Source organism: Sinohyriopsis cumingii, chromosome 14, assembly GCF_028554795.1.
Source record: "Sinohyriopsis cumingii isolate HCF-2022 chromosome 14, ASM2855479v2, whole genome shotgun sequence".
Lineage (NCBI taxonomy): Eukaryota > Metazoa > Mollusca > Bivalvia > Unionida > Unionidae > Sinohyriopsis > Sinohyriopsis cumingii.
The window spans coordinates 84223488-84243067 of record NC_142974.1 but is presented as its reverse complement, the minus strand read 5'-3'; the positions used below and the strand labels follow the sequence as shown (position 1 = coordinate 84243067).

The 19580-nt window shown below is 34.2% G+C and overlaps 1 protein-coding gene across 1 annotated transcript; it reads left to right on the top strand.

The window, feature by feature from the left end:
• The first annotated feature begins 4904 nt into the window (after positions 1 to 4904).
• On the top strand, positions 4905 to 15045 carry LOC149784262 (heat shock 70 kDa protein 12B-like). Its single transcript, XM_089932967.1, has 5 exons — positions 4905 to 5216; positions 11529 to 11738; positions 12339 to 12471; positions 13045 to 13563; positions 13767 to 15045. Exons 1-5 carry the CDS (start codon positions 4905 to 4907, stop codon positions 14654 to 14656), a joined length of 2064 nt encoding a protein of 687 aa, XP_089789093.1. The 3' UTR covers positions 14657 to 15045.
• The last annotated feature ends 4535 nt before the right edge of the window (positions 15046 to 19580 follow it).

The following is a 19580-nucleotide window of genomic DNA, read 5'->3' as shown; positions in this document are numbered from 1 at the left end:
AGTTTTAATAAATGTATTTCTTACCAGAAATAAAATGAGAATGAGACCTTTTCCTCGATATATTGCTTCCATAAAAGAAAATCAATTTAACTAAGCAATATCTAATTGTACTGTTTCTCTCAGTGAAAGTTTTAACATTGCGAATACCTTTTCAGTGATTAGGTCAACAGTTGCTGTTCAAGATTTGTCCAATCACAAACTAGGACAATCTTACCTTCATACTATTTTGACCTCCATTCGCTTCAGTAATTACCGATTTGGACCAAGTCATGATGTTTGCTTGAACTTGACATACCGACCTTGAAGATTCATGAAGAAAATAGTACTACGTACTGTTCATTTACTAATCTTCAAAGTACAAAAGCCATTAATTGGATCTTAGAATCAAACGATAATAAAAAAATATATAACAGTAAATAATTTCACCTAAACGTTAAAACGTGATATAAAAATTAAACATTCCAAATACTTATATTGCAGTTAAACACGTTAAGTTATTTAGTGAATGTATATCCTGATTTAGTTTCCGTTGATTTCATAAGAAAATGCAAGTTTAGTAAAGAGTATGCGAGATTATGGAAAACTTGACCAAGATTTACTCAACTAGATATGGTATATGAGTGCGCGGCCCACTTGAGTTAATGGGTCGCATTGTATAATTATGCATCAGCTTATAAATGTAAGCGAGACTTTGTGTGAATCGAAAAGAGAAGCAACAAGTAGCAGATCTGAAATGGTATAACCATATAATATTTTTTTTAAAAAAGGTTTTTATATGATGTGTGTCAGAAATTGCATATTTTGTACTACTTCTGCGGATGAAACGTCTATGATGGAGTTCGGTTGTGGAGGTTTGGGGATGTGGGAGGCTAAATAATTCATCTGGTTAATTAATTCACCTATCTACCTGCCTCTCATACCGCTCAGGAGGCCAGTGATCAGAGCGTCTGCCTTGGATGCCGGAGCTCGCGGTTTCGAACCCGGCCGAGTCAAACCAAAGACTTATCAAACAGGGTACAAACAGCTGCCTCGCTAGGCGCTCAGCATTAAGAGGTCAGTTTTAGGACTGGTCGGCTTAGTGTCAGGATAATGTGAGACAACATGCAACATGTCTGATGCAGGATGTCCCAGTGCTGGATGTCAATATAAACTGCCACACTGCAGACATCGTATCGAAATGACTTAATATTTTTTAAAGCTACATAAAAATTCCAAATCACACACACTTGCCTCCCTGACTCCTTAACTAAGTACGTACGTGCCAACTTACGTACTTGCGTACATATATGCATACATGCATCCTTATATCTATCTATCCATCCCTCCGTCAATCCATCCATCCATCGATCAATCATCTACAGAAGAAAAAGAACGATACTAGCTACGTTAACATATATAATATACACTAGTCTAATAATGGTCGAGTTGATACCGGACTTGAGTGTTTTTCTTTTCCTTACAATATTTGCGAATCAGTGTGTGTGTGTGTGTGTGTGTGTGTGTGTGTGTGATTTGGATTGTTAACGTCGCTGTAACAATTTTTCACTCATACCGCTACGATGTCTGCAGTGTGACAATTTATAGTGATGTCTAGCACTGGGGCGTCATGCCGCAGACATGTAGCATGATGTCCCACCCAGTCACATTATCCTGACACCAGGTTGACCAGTCCTAATAATAACCTCTTAGTGCTGAGCGCCAAGCGAGGCAGCTGCTAGTACCATTTGTGTAATTATTTGGTATGACTTGGCCGGGGATAGAACCCACGACCTCCCGCATCCTAGGCGGACGTTCTAACTACTAGGCCACCGGAGCGGTCGACTCAGTGTGTCTATTGATGATAGTATTTGTCTTTTGATGACAGTATCTGTGATGGTATTTGTGGTTTACTACAGTATTTGTTCTTTTGCGAAAACACAGTTTATACAAAATATCATAAATTACAAATAATTGTTGTCCTTATATTTTTCCATATGAAAATAATGAAAGAAGAAATTATGAAAATGGATAAACATTGTGTGCAGTCATACCTAGTTGTATCGACGCAAGAATTCGTACCTAATATAACAAGCAAGTGAGCTAGAAATATGCACACAAGTGTATGAACCACAGGATAGGCCGCCGTCTGTAACTCTGTAGAGGTAATTGAACATCTCAATGCATTGGCAACACATTGATACGAGTTACTAGAGTATACTTATGCTGTACAATGAATCCATACGATACAAAATAAAAGACAGCATGGCTTACATGAACGAGTTGCACTGATAGACGTATGGGCAAGTGGTAATTTTTTATATCGATTTGCAAATCTGAGGATATATTATAGCCAAGATAACATTGTTGACTCAGCTGATCAATAGAAGTTTACAAGATAATACATGTGCAAATCAGGGATTTTGTGCAAGAGTAATCTGTGGTAAACGAATATCTAACAACGACACTACTTGCTTGAGCAATATATCTGCGACAAGGACGTAGTCGTAGTTTTCTTCTTTAAGCCACAAAACATTCTGATTGTGCTGAATGCTAGATCGTAACAAACGTAAGAGTTAAGGATTGGGCTTCAACGAAACTGTGATGAAATAGATTATGTTAGTATCCCAGACATCGGTGTATTTCTGTAAATGGTAAATATTATCGCAAGTAGGACTAGGAAAGTATATAAACATAATGTGTCACTATTTCAAGAAATATTCGTGTTCTGGATATCATTTTCGAGAGTAGAACGTGCGAAGATCTTGATTCAGGACAGCGAGAGGATCGTGATTTATTGATGTTGTTGTTGTTGTAGGGTTTACGGCCATTTTTCAGCACACGATAGGCTATACATGGCGGCCAGTATTAATGGTGGAGGAAGAACCCGGGAAATCCCCTAAAAGAATCACCGACCCTCTAGAAGTTACTGGCGAGCTTTCTCACATACCCATATTGGCCGAATCCGAGACTCGAACCTACGCAGACAGAGGTGAGATGGCAGTGATCCGTAACGGAGAGCGTTTTAGACCACTCGGGCACTTGGGGCCCCCGTGATTTATTGAACTGGTATTAAGTTTATGAATCATTAACTTACGATGACAGATCCTTGCTATCAATTGTAAGTCAGTTTGGTTTGTAAAGCACACTAAAAGGGTAACTATTCTTTGATTTTAACCTAATGTGTCCGAAGCAATCGTCTGATTGGAATGAATGTACGCAGGATTATGGGTACATAGGCAGTTTGAAAGAGACGAAAGCAGATGGACAAGTATAAAACAATGGACGGATGATAGGTGAATTATGTATCTAAATATACATGTATGCAAGAGTGTATATGTTTATATAATTATGTAGGTACTATATAGGTAGGTAGGTAGGCGGGCAGGTAGGTAGGTAGGTATGCAAGATTGAGAGAAAAAATGCGTGTGAGAGGGGAGGGCGGTTCTTAATAATGAAATGTACATCGCAGCATTTGATTCTTTTGGAATCATGTTTATTTATATGAGTTTGTGAATTGTGTTTTTTTTTAATTTCATATCTGTCATATTATTGCTTTGTTATCGGCGTTTTATTTACATTTAGTTAGTTCTTGTGTCTTGTGTGTTACTTTCTACTGCGTATTTTTCTCTGCTTCAGCTGTAACTGCTTACGCCTTCCTTCCATACATATAAAAATAACAATGCCATGTTGTCGAGGATTTGTTTTTTTCTCCTTGTTTTTCTTCTTTCATTCTTTCCTCTGTCTGCATTTGTCTCCTCCTTCTGTCTTGTATGTATTTAATGATAGATAGGCAGGCGGCACATGTTTTCATCTATGTTTATGTATGCACTGATAGAATTACATATATGCATTTATGTACGTCTATACATTGATATTTAGGCAGGCGGTATATGTATGCATCTGTTTATATGTATGCAGTGATATACAGGTAGGTAGTACGTTTACAATGAGAGGGAAATTTACCCCTTATAAATTACTACTTAAAAGTTGTTGAAAGGTAAACAATATTTAAATTGCATATAATATATGATGTCATCATTTATTTTTGAATGCACATTCTAAGTGCCCAGATGAAGCAGCACAAACCTAAATATCGACTGATTAGACGAGATAATAATGGCTATCAACCTACAAGGAATATATATATATATATATATATATATATATATATATATATATATATATATATATATATATATATATATATATATATATATATATATATATATATATATCAGGACGATCGAATTATAGCTTAAACGTTTATCGGAAGCAAATATAACCAAATGTATCATTCTTTGATATATTGGTCAGTTTTGACGGCCTTGATAACATTCAAAGAGAAGACAGGAGTAGCTTTATATATAACTATAGTTCTGCGTGTTCGGACCATCTGATTACGTAACAAAATCCTTGAAGTAAAACAGTGATTGTCGGTATCTTTAGTTCTCAGTACCTGATTGGGTCGTGATTTCGAATGAAGAAGTCAATAACTGATCACCACAGTTTTCACATTTCTACATCTTTTTGCAGCATCTGCCTTCATATCAAAATATAATATATAATAATAATAATAATAATAATAATAATAATAATAATAATAATAATAATGATAATAATAATAATAATAATAATAGTAATAATGAATAGTTATCGTTTATCCTCCAGCCTTATTCGTTCAAATGTAAATTCCCATCATCGCTAACGTAATGCTTTATGTCTCTTATCATGACTTTGCTACTCATTTTCGGTCATATCATCTGAATATTTAAAAGGGGGATCAGTGTCCAAAAATATGATTGATGGGTACAGAATGTGTGTAATCTCCATTTTCCTTTTTTTATAAACATTAACCTTGACATTAAAATATAATTATTAATGAGCTTTTTCAAACTAGATGGTTATATATCTTTATACAGACCAGCATGGCAGAAGCGACATTTGCGTCAGACTCTTCCCGGGCTATGGTGGTTGCCATAGACTTGGGAACCACATACAGTGGTTACGCCTTTTCATTCAAGAGTGAACCTCTCACTGTCATGACAAACATGGCCTGGAATTCTGGAAGGGAGAGTCTTATTTCGTTGAAGACTCCTACCTGCATCCTGTTGAGTCCTGAAAAGAAGTTTCATTCTCTTGGGTATGAAGCTGAAAACAAGTACTGTGAACTAAACCAAAACGAACAAAGAGAATGGTACTTCTTCCGACAATTTAAAATGATGCTCAAGCAAACACTAGTAAGCAGTTATCCGCATTGCAATTTCATGCTTTCTTATGTATGTTATTCAGTTTTGTCAAAACGTATTTTAGGTGCTCAAACATATCAAGTTTGTTTATGTAACAGGAAAGCTATGGCACACAATTCAATGCAGAGCAACTATCCTTATCGTTATTCTCAATTTTGCCTCTTCTCTTACCTTCGATCAACCCTTTCCATACAACATTGGCAACATTATGTTGTTTATATTTTGTTACGTATATTTGATTTAATTTATATTTGATTTCATTTGTGTTTGATTTGATTTGATTGTTTGTCGGTTTTGGAGTCATTTTATTTTCTTTACATGCCAATGTAATATAATTTTGTTTACTTGAAAGTTGTTATTTACCATAAAATTCAGTTTGACCTGAACATCTCCATAAATGTATAATAATATAAATACTGTTTCTACTTTTGACTTAGTTCCTGGCCTTGTTTTAGGGTCAAGTAAAACACTGAAAGATAGAGATAGATGCCAATGCAGCTGCAAAGAGAGAAGTAAGAGAGTGAATATCAATTTAGAGTAAAAGAAATGGCGGTGGCAAGTGAAAAGCATATGCACACTTCAAATCCAAATTTAAGATTCGATGTTGCAAAGAATATTAGATTAGTGCCCCCTTTTAGAGAAAAAGAAGTAGACAAATATTGTTCGTACTTTGAAAAAGTTGCTGCAAATTTGAAATGGCCAAGGGAGCATTGGACTCAATAATTACAATGTGTACTCATTGGTAAAGCTAGTAATATTTACTGTTCACTGTCAGTTCCACAAAGTGGTGACTATGATACGGTTAAGGAATGTATCCTAAGGGGTTATGAGTTCGTCCCTGAAGCTTATCGGCAAAAGTTCAGAAACTATAGAAAAGAAGCTGGAAATACTTATGTTGAATTTGTTAGAGAAAAATAGTAGCTATTAGATGGATGGTGCTTAGCGAAAACAGTTGAACAAGATTATGAAAATCTCAAACAGCTTGTATCACCTGAAGAGTTCAAAAACTATGTACATAGTGGCATTAAGTCTTGTCTTGACGAGCATCAAATTGAAACCTTGGAAAATGCTGCTTAACCTGCTGATGAGTATTTTTTAACTCATAAAGTTTATTTTGTAAATAAGACTTCTACTCAACAGTCTTCTGGCAGAAAAAGTATTTCTTTCTAATACAAGCCCGTCTAAAACTCACACTGCCACAACTTCTAAAAATCAAGCTTCTCATAAGATTGATTCAAGATCCTTGTATTTGCCTACGTGTATATATAGCATGAAAAAAGGACACGATATTTCTGATTGCTACAAACTGAAAAATAGGCATCAGAATCAAGACAGACCAATTCCAAATGCTCTTTTTTCAAAGAGGTCAAGGTCAGGGTCATGAATTGAAAGCAATACATTTGTTGCGTCTAATAAACCCCTTTCTGATTTTATTATGAGACTTATGAACCATTACTATTGAATGGTTCAATCTCACTCTTGGGCCATTCGGCCAATCATATCACTGTTAATGATTTAAGGGACATAATAACTTCTCAGAGTCTTTTATTGTCTGGTAGTTTGTCTTTTCTGATAAGTCTTCTTATAGTGAGTGTGTTCGTATTCAGGGACTATTCAGGGAGTAGAGTGCGGATTTATTAACGTTCCTCTCCATTGTGTAAATTTGTCATCAGACTTAGTATCAGGACACGTGACAGTCGGGACAGTCTATGTTTTACCAGTTGACGGCAATGATTTATTACTAGGCAATGACTTAGCTGGAGACAAGGTTGTGGTTAATCCACTTGAAACTGACAAGCCTTGCTTGGATTAGAAAGTCGATCCAATTCAAAAAGAATTCCCTATTTTTTCCCAGCTTGTGCAGTTATCAAAGCTATATCAAACAACGAAAGCTCTTGATAATGATTTTGATAACGAAAGTATTCTTTTACCTGACACATGTATTGGTCAGGCTTTTGATGTGGTTTCTTTCATTCCTTGTTTGGATCAATCAGAAGGTATTGATCACAGTGATCCTCTTTTAACTACTCATTCTCTGGATTATAATCAGGATGATAAATGACAATCAATTGCCGTCAGACTGGAAAAACGATCATGAGATCTTCTATTTGTTTCAAAGGGTTATAGTGAAACTGAAGCTACTGCAGTTCCTGTCTGTTATTGCATTAAATATTAAATTCTTATGAGAAAATGGAGACATCTAGAGGTACCTGTTGGTGATGAGCGATCAGTGAAGTATCAAATTGCAGTTTAGAAACCTTACAGACAGGAAATACTTAGTCTGGCCCATGAAACTCCTTTAGCTGGTCATTTTGGGATTAATAAGACTTATCACAAGATCTTGACTCATTCCTATTGGGCAAAAGTCAAAAGTGATGTTGGTAAATACTATAGATATTGTCATACTTGACAAATGATAGGAACACCCAATTAGAATATATATAAGGCTCACCTACAACCTATTCCTGCCCTTGACGAACCATGTAGCTGAATTATGGTAGATTGTGTTGGTCCTTTACCTAAGACCAGGTCAAGTTACCAATACCTGTTGACCATTATGTGTGCGTCAACAAGGTTTCAAGATGAAATTCCTTTGAGGAATATAACATCTTAAATATTAGTAAAAGCTTTGATAATCTCTTTTACTCAATTTAGCCTTCCCAAATCTGTCTAATCGGGTCAAGGGTCAAATTGTAGGTCTGGAACTTTCCAGCTATTATGCTTACATTTGGCATTCATCAATTCATGTGAAAAGTGTAATTATGGTTTGACAGAACTATATAGGAGAAAACGTTTGAGTCCGGAAAATAATGGAGTTCTGTATCTCTTGCACATTCTTCAAACGTTTCTTTAGATTACATATATCGGCCATTACAAGGTTAAGAAGAAAATGAAAGAGTTAAATTATAATATTAGTGCTCCTGGGATCCAACAAAATTATAGGAGTACCAGTATATTGAAAGAAATAGCCAGGTTAAACATGCAATTGATTACATTTTACCTGTCCCGCTCAGTGAAAATTGAAGTGAAAGAATATCATTCTACTGATACTGGCGAGACAAATCTTCGGAATTCAGAAATTATGAAAGATCTGAACCAGAAACTTTGCATGATCAAGAAAGAAATGAACTTAAATCGTTATTATTTGAATATGAGCACTTAGTTCCAGATGTTCCTACAAAAACCAACCCAATTTTCTATGACGTTGAAATTGTAAATTTCAAACCTGTAAAATAACCCCCGTACATGATGAACCCTCTCAAACAAGAATACTGGAAAAGGAAATTCAGTATTTGCTGGAGAGTGCTTTTAAATGCCCAGTAAAATTGACTTGAGTTCACCTTGCATTTTTGATCCAAAACCAGATTAAACTTTCCGTATGTATACTGATTATAGGAAGGTGAATAGAAACAGGTTCATTCCCATAACCAAGAATCAATGATTGTGTTGATAAAATCGTGAATGGCATATATGTCACTAAAGTTGACCTTCTGAAAATATATTGTCAAAATCCAATAACGGAAAGAGCAAAGGACATTTCGGCATGCGTGACTGCATATCGACTTTGCCAATATAAAGCAATGCCTTTTGAGATGAAAGAGTTGCCAAGTGCATTTCAATGTCTCATGAATATGATTACCTCTGGTCTAGCCATTTGTGATGCTTACATTGGTGGTGTCATCATCTACAACGAATCCTGGAAAGAACATTTAACAAGTCGGATATTCTTGGACAGACTGACAGATGCATGTTGATAATTAATTTATCTAAATGTGAGTCCTGCCGTGCTAGAGTATATTTTCTAAGACATATCGTGGGACGTGGACAGGTTACACCTATAGATGATAAGGTCAAGCATATTTCTGAATTCCCTGTGCCTGTAAACAAAAATCGACTGATGCAATGTTTAGGTTTGGTCAGATACTATCGATATTTTGTTCCAATTGTACTATATTTGCTGAACTCCTTACAAATGTATTGAGTAAGAAAAACAGTTTCCTTTCGGACTGAAACATTCTGGAGGCTTTTGAAAAGTTGAAAGTTATACTTATTACAGCTCAGAATGTCAGCCAATCATTTAAATTCTCTGTTGAGCAAGTGATATTTTGGGGTTGGAGCAGGGTTTTTTTCAAGAAAATGAAAATGGTATTGATGGTGCAGTGTGCTTTTTTTTCTAAGAAACTAAAGAAGCACCAAGTAAACTATTCAGCAACGAGAAGGAATGTTTGGCTTTGATATTGGCATCAGAACATTTTGAAGTTTACGTAAATTCAGCTTCTTCTTCGATCATTGTATTTAATGACCATAATCCTCTTACTTTCATCGACAAGATGAAAAATAAAAACGCAAAGACTGCTAAGGTTGTGTATGTTGTTACAGGAACATAATCTTGACATCAGGCACATCAAGGGAAAATATAATTTAATAGCAGACGCACTTTCGCTTATATAACAATGTATTATTTTATGTGTGTAATTTATGAATTCATTTTAACCTCATGTATAATTAGTCTGTGGTAAAAAAGAAATCATATAAATCTTTCTTTTTCTTTATGGGGAAGTGTTACGTATATTTGATTTAATTTATTTTTAATTTAATTTGTGTTTGATTTGATTTAATTGTTTGTAGGTTTTGGAATCTTTTCATTTTCTTCACATGTCAATGTAATATAATTTTGTTTACTAGGTATTCGATATTTTTAAGAAAATTCAGTTTGACCGGAAACTTTCCATACTTTCCTACTAATATAAATACTGTTTCTACTTTTGACTTAGTTCATGGCCTTGTTTTAGGGTCAAGTAAACAACTTTTATTCTCGGAGTAATATATAAATTCTTATCGAGGACATAGAGAGGCTACGTGATTTTTTATTTAAACATGATCACGTGATCCTCTATTTCGCAATGAGGGATTTCCATAATTGCGAAATACTTTGTATTAATAGTAATTTTTAGAGAGAGATCTCAGAGTTTTGGTGATTTTAAAAACTTGATGTCAAGTCGTTTTCTTTTGTTGGTCACCAGTGTTGTGTTTTTGTGGGGTTTTTTGATAAATTTTTCCCATTCTAAAAGATAAATTCTTTTTCCTGGAAATATACGTATGCTCATACGAAAGTATTGAACAAATACATCTATTATAAAATGTATTCAGATTTCCATGACCGGAGTGATCTTTCTTGCTTCTACAAGGAACTGTACACATCAACACAGTACTGGTTACAACATACGCCATCGCCTTCCATATTGGATTCTTCGCCGGGCATCGAGCTTGAACTCATTAGAGCATTTTATTGTTATGACTTCTAAAATATTATTCGTTGATTATTCTTGGATTATTTTTGGATTTGATTCTTAAAACCGTGAGCTATTTTTTAATTCTTTTATACAGTAATTGTCCAGGGAAATAAATAATTTGTTATATTTTTCTAAGCTTGCTGTTTTTACTCTTTTTTCTATTACTGTTTATTCGCCCCTAAACACGTAACAATTTTCAGCACCTTCAGTGTTATCTCTTTCGGATCAGAATAGTTGTTTCTTTGACTCTTGTTTCTTTTTTTCTAAAAGGATTTATTATCTTGCTTAATGCATTTTCTTAAAGAGACATTTTGCTGCATAACGTTTAAACTCTTGCATAAATTGAAATCAAATTCATCATGTGTCGTATCATTATATATACTTAATTTGTTTAATTTTCTAATTATTTAGTTTTACATTTTCACTGAAAGTGACTCTTTCTTTTGACGTAAATGATTTCTTTATCATCTTATCAACTTTATTTTAAGGCACATATAGTATATTAGCCATATATCCATGAAAACAAACTTCTGTTCTATACCCGACACAATTCTGGCGATTTGTTTCTTACAAATAATTTCATGAAGGTCATTCTTGTTTGGTGTATATTTCCTTCTCTAACATATCAAATGAAACACTTGACTGATATAGTCTCATACATCAGCTGTATTTTATAAAACAGCCGTTAATGTAATCGTTCACAATACTTATTTATTTTAAGAAATAATGTATTACAATAATAAATCATACATATTTTTTTAAAGAATAATATATATTACAAACAATAAATCATGCCCATTTATTTTAAGAAATAATATATTAAAACAGCAAATAATACCTATTATTTTAAGAAATAATTATTAGAAACAATAAATCATACCTATTATTTTAAAAGAAATAATGTATTAAAAGCATCTATATTTTGTGCTATACATAGCATAAACAATTATCCATGGGTGAGAAACGAATAAATATCAGTCATACATTAAAGGATATATATTTCTATTAGAGATTGAACAAAGACACGGTTCTGGAAGATGTCACTGGTAAACTCATTCAAGCGTTGGTAGTCTGCTCCCTGTCCATCCGATATTTTAAGGACCACTTGATTAAAGAACTAGAAAAGAGAAGTAATGTGATCAGTCAGGACAACATCCAGTTCGTACTAACGGTGCCAGTCATTTGGGATGATGTGGCCAAAAGGTTCATGAGGGAAGCAGCATTTCAGTTATAGTAGGACTCAGTACACAAGTATTGTCTGCATATGTTCACTGCATTTCTTTTTCAGTACTGAACTTTCATGTGTCCAAACCCCAATTAAAAAACACAATATGTACAAACGAAATGACTCGGAGACAAACCTACATTGCAATTATTTTCTTAGGCTGACTGGCCTTTATATAAGAGACGGAACCAAGACTTTTGGTTTAAAAATTTAGTGATGCTAAAAAACGTATTCCTCCCTAAAACAATATTATGACTTTACATACAGCTTTGGCTTTAACGATTGGCTCGTTGATGTGTCAGCTTCCATTTGTTTTATGACAAAGAAATGTATTCAATTCAGTGTTTTAAAAAGTGTTCTCAGCTTTCAAATGTATCATAATGTAGGATTCCAATGCAATTGCCCCACTATTCAATTTAATTTATTCTTTTAACGAGGTTTCACTACATAGAAGGGTTGTCAAATCAACCACTTGTATTATAATTCTCAATAAAATTCAAAATGGTTACATTTATTCCTATTTAGTAGACTAAAAGATACAGAAATGTCTTCCATTCTGTGGTTTTTTGATTGTATATATGTTTATACACGTAGGCTGGAATAAACTCTGAACAGTTAATCCTTGCTCTGGAACCAGAAGTGGCCTCTATATATTGCCAGATTAAAGTAGGGGAACGGCTACAAATTCACGAGGCAGGCTCTCAGTTCATGGTGGTGGATTTGGGAGGTAAGCTTGTGGATTTATATATAGATACGTCTAAAAGATAAGAGCGGTATTGTGTTGAATGTTTGATTCTGCTAGTGAAACGCGACGCTCTGTATCACAACGAACATATCGTCACAACTTGAACATCTGGTCCGATTAGAAGGACTGCAAGAGTAATGAACTGTATTCTACATATGAAGGAAATAAGAAACAAATTAGCCTTTTAGATATACACAGTGAAATTGGTTTCCGATGCCATACATTATTACGACTCGTGTTTATGATACTTTGTCTCATTCAGAAGACGATATACATCTATTTAGGAGCGCATAAAACGGAAAAGGTGGTGTTTAATCCCAAATTTAGCAAACGCATTTCTATAATACTTGCATCTTTCAATTAGTATGATATGTGTGACTCTTGAGAACGAATTAAAACTAAGCCTAAATTGATAGAGGTGCAATAGTTCATTTGATATGTTCATGAAAACAAAGAGTTACAACATGTTTCAGTAATGATCATATTATCAATTATTGAGTATAATAATCAAGGTATGAACATTTTTACTAATATTGTTATGAACATATATTTTAGGCGGAACGGTAGACATAACAGTGCACCAAACACAGGAAGGTGGTGGATTAAAGGAACTCAATGCGGCCAGTGGTGGTCCTTGGGGTGGAACGTCCATCGACAAAGAGATTTTGATGTTGGTTGAAAGGTTAACAGGAGAGGAAGACATGAAAAGGTTCATCCAGAATAACACTGGTGATTATATAGACTTCTTTCGAGCACTAGAAGTAAAGAAAAGGTCGTTCAGTCCCGAAAGCAATGCGAGTAACCAACGGAAGAAAATAGTTCTAAGATGTCCATATGAGCTAATCAAGTTGGTCGTAAGAAAACACAAACTACATAAACCGGGTGGAAGCGATTTCGTTCAGTTGTCCAAAGATGTTGACGTTGCAGCTGATAAAATTAGAATTGCCATGGAGGTCATTGACAAAATGTTTGATGTGCAAATACAACCTATCATTGATCACGTCCAATATTTGTTTAATAATTTGTTGTTGCCAGGCGTTGACACAATTATCTTGATTGGCGGATATGCAGAATGTGGCTACGTCCAAAATACTTTCAAGACTGCGTTCAAAAACAAACTAATTGTCGTACCTGAAAATGCAGGACTCGCTGTTCTTAAAGGAGCTGTTCTTGGGGTGGAACGTCCATCGACAAAGAGATTTTGATGTTGGTTGAAAGGTTAACAGGAGAGGAAGACATGAAAAGGTTCATCCAGAATAACACTGGTGATTATATAGACTTCTTTCGAGCACTAGAAGTAAAGAAAAGGTCGTTCAGTCCCGAAAGCAATGCGAGTAACCAACGGAAGAAAATAGTTCTAAGATGTCCATATGAGCTAATCAAGTTGGTCGTAAGAAAACACAAACTACATAAACCGGGTGGAAGCGATTTCGTTCAGTTGTCCAAAGATGTTGACGTTGCAGCTGATAAAATTAGAATTGCCATGGAGGTCATTGACAAAATGTTTGATGTGCAAATACAACCTATCATTGATCACGTCCAATATTTGTTTAATAATTTGTTGTTGCCAGGCGTTGACACAATTATCTTGATTGGCGGATATGCAGAATGTGGCTACGTCCAAAATACTTTCAAGACTGCGTTCAAAAACAAACTAATTGTCGTACCTGAAAATGCAGGACTCGCTGTTCTTAAAGGAGCTGTCATATTTGGACATTTACCTAAGAAGATTGTATCTAGGGTAGCACGATTTACATACGGCGTTGCCGGACTGGATGAATTTAATCCATCCATTCACCCACCGAACAAACTGAAAGTTACAGACACTGGTAAATGGTGTAAAGATGTATTCCACCAATATGTAAAGAAAGGACAAAGCGTACCTGTCGGATGGACATATTCTGACCAATGCATTCCTATCAGTATGGATCAGAAGGCTTACACCATAAGGATATATACAAGTGAGGAAACAGATCCGAAGTTTATCGATGACGATGGTTGCCGTTTACTCGGAACTTATATAATTCCAATTCCATCAGAGTACCGCAATATGGAACAGAAGAGAGCCACCAGATCGTTAACATTTGGAGAAAAGGGACTTCGATTTGAGCTGGAATTCTTCGATGGCAAGAAGTTTTTGATATCCTATAGCATCAATGAATCTTAAACATTGTTTAATGAGATAATATACATTCCTTAATGTGGCTTTTAGGTCATTCTTGGAACTATCCAATCATAAGTTAATATTGGAATTATCGACTGGACCATTATATGAATGATAAATTCAGTTTGAATGGTAGAAGAAAGCAGACGTAGATAAACCGATGAAGTTTTCGAAACTTCTTGACTGTTCTCAGGAAACTGTCAGCTTTGAATCGGTCAGTGCTGAATAATGTTTCATTTGCATTATAACTTCTTTCTTTTCTAAAGGTTTCTTTTCCCGAGTTGCAATATAGATAGTCTTTGAAATGTTTCTTGTTTAACTCCCATGCTGTGTTTACAAACATAATGGAAAGGGCGTACACTCCTGTTACAGTCTTAAATTAGGTATTCCGATAGTTGCCCGCAGTATATGTAGCATCAGTCTATGTATTAAACATATTTTTTTTAAATAAATAAAAAAATCTGTTGTTTTAATATAATGAGATACAAAAGAGCCTTGTTAAAGCACCTTAAATATTCTATCGTAAACATGCTATAAAAAACTCTACACTCCCTGCCGGGAAGGGATGGTCTATCACGTATAATGTATATATGATGATCCTAGATCACATGATCTAATAACTGCTACATGGGAATCCATACTAACGCATAGCTTCCTGAGAAGTTATTGTTCATCTTTGAACAATATGTTTATTATATATATATATATATATATATATATATATATATATATATATATATATATATATATATATATATATATATATGCTCCTTATAAACAATGGATACTTTTAGTCGAGGAAGTATTGCAAATCATAATGAGTTATCTGCTGCACTATCTTGTCTAGACTATATGGATATATATATTGGTTCTATAGACCTGTCTAACATTAACATGTTTTCTCTAAAGGCCGTTGTATTATATGCACGTTTTAACTATAGACCGCTGAACTATATGCTTGTTTTCTGCATAGATATGTGTGCGGTATGCATGCTTTATATATAGGTCGGTGAACTATGTGCATGTTTTCTCTACAGGCCAGTGTATTACATTGATGATTTTTATACTGATCTGGTGGCCCCGAGTGGCCGAGTGGTCTACATCACTCTCCGTCACGGATCACTGTCGTTTCGCCTCTGTATACGTGGATTCGAGTCTCGTACTCGGCCAAAATGGATATGTGAGAAAGGTTGCCGGTAGCTTCTCGTGGTTCGGTAGTTCTTTCACGGGTTCTCCTGGGTTCTTCTTCCACCATTAATACTGTACGCCATGTATAGCCTATCTCGTGCTGAAAAATGGCGTTAAACCCTATAACAACAACAACAATTCTCTATAGATCTGAGTGCCATATGCCTCTTTTCTCTATAGGCCTGTGTAATATAGTCATCTGCATGTGTACTATATATATTTTTCACTACATGAAAGTATAGTATCTGTTTGTTATCTATATTGTCGGGGGAGAGGTCGTACGTACCATATATATATATATATATATATATATATATATATATATATATATATATATATATATATATATATATATATATATATATATATATATATATATATATATATATATATATATATATATATGTGTGTATGTGTGTGTGTGTGTGTGTATATATATATATATATATATATATATATATATATATATATATATATATATATATATATATACATATATATATATATATTTATTTATTTATTTATTTATGTATCATTAAAATATTTTTAATCATTCATTAAAATTTTATTTTTAAGCGTTGTATACAATAGTATATTTTGTTATTCAAGTTTAAACCAGCTTGTCCGGATGGTTCTAATTTGTATCCGTCTATGTAATAAAATTGCTTATCAAATTAAAGTATTTTAAATTGTATTTCAATACTTAAACGTCCGAAGACGTGGGAGTCATTTCTTCCCTTTTTATTTACCTTTCAGCCAGCATATCGTGTACTACCTTTTTGTTGATAATATGATAAGAATGACACCAGAAAAAGTTCCTTTCTAACTTTCTTTCTTTCCTGAGTGTTATATAAACACGTTTTAATACTGCTGGTGTACCATACAAATATGGGTTTTGTTTCTGAATTAATTCAGTGCAGAAATCAGTCACATGTTACGGTTGCTTTTGTGCTGATGCAACATATTTCTTTTGGTCAGACATTTTGAATCATTACTGTAAAAATATTCTACTTGTACATACTCAATAAAAATCCTTGTCAGTGGGTGCCAATCATGTGATTTTTTTTCAGGTAACCTGATAACAGACGATGCTTAGAGTTATTTTTCTGCGCTTTACACTGCGATTTCGTACGGCTATATTCAGATGACAATAGTCCTATCACAAGAATTAGATTTTCAGTTTGGTAACTTTGTACGCATTACTTATATATATATATATATATATATATATATATATATATATATATATATATATATATATATATATATATATATATATATATATATATATATATATATATATATATATATATATATATATATATATATATATATATATATATATATATATATATATATATATATATATATATATATATATATGTGTGTGTGTGTGTGTGTTTGTGTGTTTTATCATATTGAACTTCCATTTCGTATCAAAATTTTGTTTCAAATTGTGGGCAAATCCTGCTGTGCTTGGGTGCTGGGTGGCTTAGCTCTCTTCACTGTTTTATTTTACAAACGAAGTCTGTTTTAGAGCACTAGTCTCAAATAAATCTACAACCATATGAGTTCAAAGTTTCATTCAAAGACTTATTATCAGAGCTGGTAATTGTGCGATACATAGTCATTTATTATTTGTTATCAATGGTAGATATTTTGAAGATCTTATCTTTATAATAAAGCAAGCGTTTCGCTCCAATTATTACCCTCAAACGAATGTCTGAATAATTATGTGTGCAAACGAAAACTGATTTCTTCTTCTTCTAGACAATATAGTATGTTTATGGGATTGGTGTTTGTGATGGTTTGTGTTCGTTTGGGAAAAGGGTGGGGTCTTTGAGGAAGAATTAAATTAGTGGTATAAAAGAGCCTTTATGACCGAGATTACACTGTCAGACAATCAATATAACCACATTGGTTTAGGAACTTACGTATGTAAGGCCCAGAGAACAAGGATAAATAAATAGACTACCCCCCCCCCGCAATTGGTGTTTGGGTTTCGTTCTGATGCATATATTTTTTTACGTCTTGTCAGCAAATGGTAGATTCAGTGTAAGTAAACCCCAACAGAAAACCAATTTTATGTTCTAGTTTCAAACAAAAACATACTTAAAGTACTTTGATGTTTTCAGTTACAGTTTGATCATGTTAGATATTACACTTGTTTTTAATATGCTTTCTCTTTTAGAATATGCATGTTTCTATATATCTTCTGGATGCTATTAAACGTTACACATCCTGGAATTTGCTTAGTTTTCTCAAGAAACTCCTTTTTCTTTATATCAATTTTTCTTATAATGTTTATATTCTGTGGAACAACGCAATAGTTTTATTTACATCCATTAAAATGATACGTTTTGACTGTACATATGTTTTCACGTCATTTCTGCTTTACCTGCGTCGGTGCAACCACATAATGCAAGAGTATTGTCATTAACTTCAGTCTAGATTCATCGGTTTCTGTTGTTAATGTTTGTTCCAGAGTATTTCAGTCCTATCTTTTTTGTTTCATTTCCTTTTCTAACATCTTAAAGTGAACAATAACAATCTTAGCTCAAAACGGGACATAGCAAATGTTCTTGCTGATACATTCTCTAAAAATTCGTCATCATCTAATTATTCCGAAGCCTTCCGAAAATTGAAAGCTCAAAAACAAAAGTCACGTTTAAAATTCACATCCAACAACTCGGAAAGCTACAACCAGCTGTTTTCACTATCAGAACTTATGGAGGCTTTAGACAAGGCCGATGATACTTCCGCTGGGCCTGACAAAATACATTACCAGTTTTTAAAACATCTTCCAGAATCATCTTTAACATCTCTTTTAAAACTCTTCAATGATTTATGGATTACTGGTAACCTACCTAAAATATGGAAAGAAGCAACAGTAATACCAGTTCCCAAACCCGGTAAATATAGTGAAGATCCTACCAACTATCGACCTATTGCACTCACAAGCTGCATGTGCAAAACAATGGAACGAATGATCAATTCTCGGCTTGTATGGTACCTGGAAACTAACAATTTAATATCTCCTTTCCAAAGTGGCTTTCGTTATGGACGGAGCACCAACGATCATCTGGTTAGACTAGAAACATTCATTTGCGATGCATTTATCAAGAAAGAACATTTAGTAGCGGTTTTCTTTGATTTAGAAAAGGCCTATGACACAACATGGAAGTACGGGATACTAAAAGACCTGCACGATCTAGGTCTTAAAGGCCGTCTGCCCTCTTTCATATCCAACTTCCTCTCCGACAGAGAATTCAAGGTACGAGTGGGCTGTACTCTCTCAGATTTGCACGAGCAAGAGATGGGTGTGCCCCAGGGCAGTATTTTATCTGTGACACTTTTCAATATCAAAATTAATAACATCACCAAGTGTTTGACTCCTGGTGTGGATTGCTCACTATATGTTGATGATTTTCTCATATGTTATCGGTCAAAGCACATGCATACAATTGAAAGACAACTACAGCAAAATATCAACAAGATTCAAAATTGGGCTAGTACGAACGGTTTCAAATTCTCGAAATCAAAAACGGTATGTATGCATTTCTGTCAATTACGACGACACCACGATGAACCTCACCTCACGCTGGACGGAACACCTATTCCAGTTGTTGAGGAAACAAAATTTTTGGGTATTATCTTTGACATAAAACTGACCTTTATTCCACACCTAAAAAACTTGAAAGCCAAATGCTTAAAAGCACTTGACCTACTTAAAGTAGTA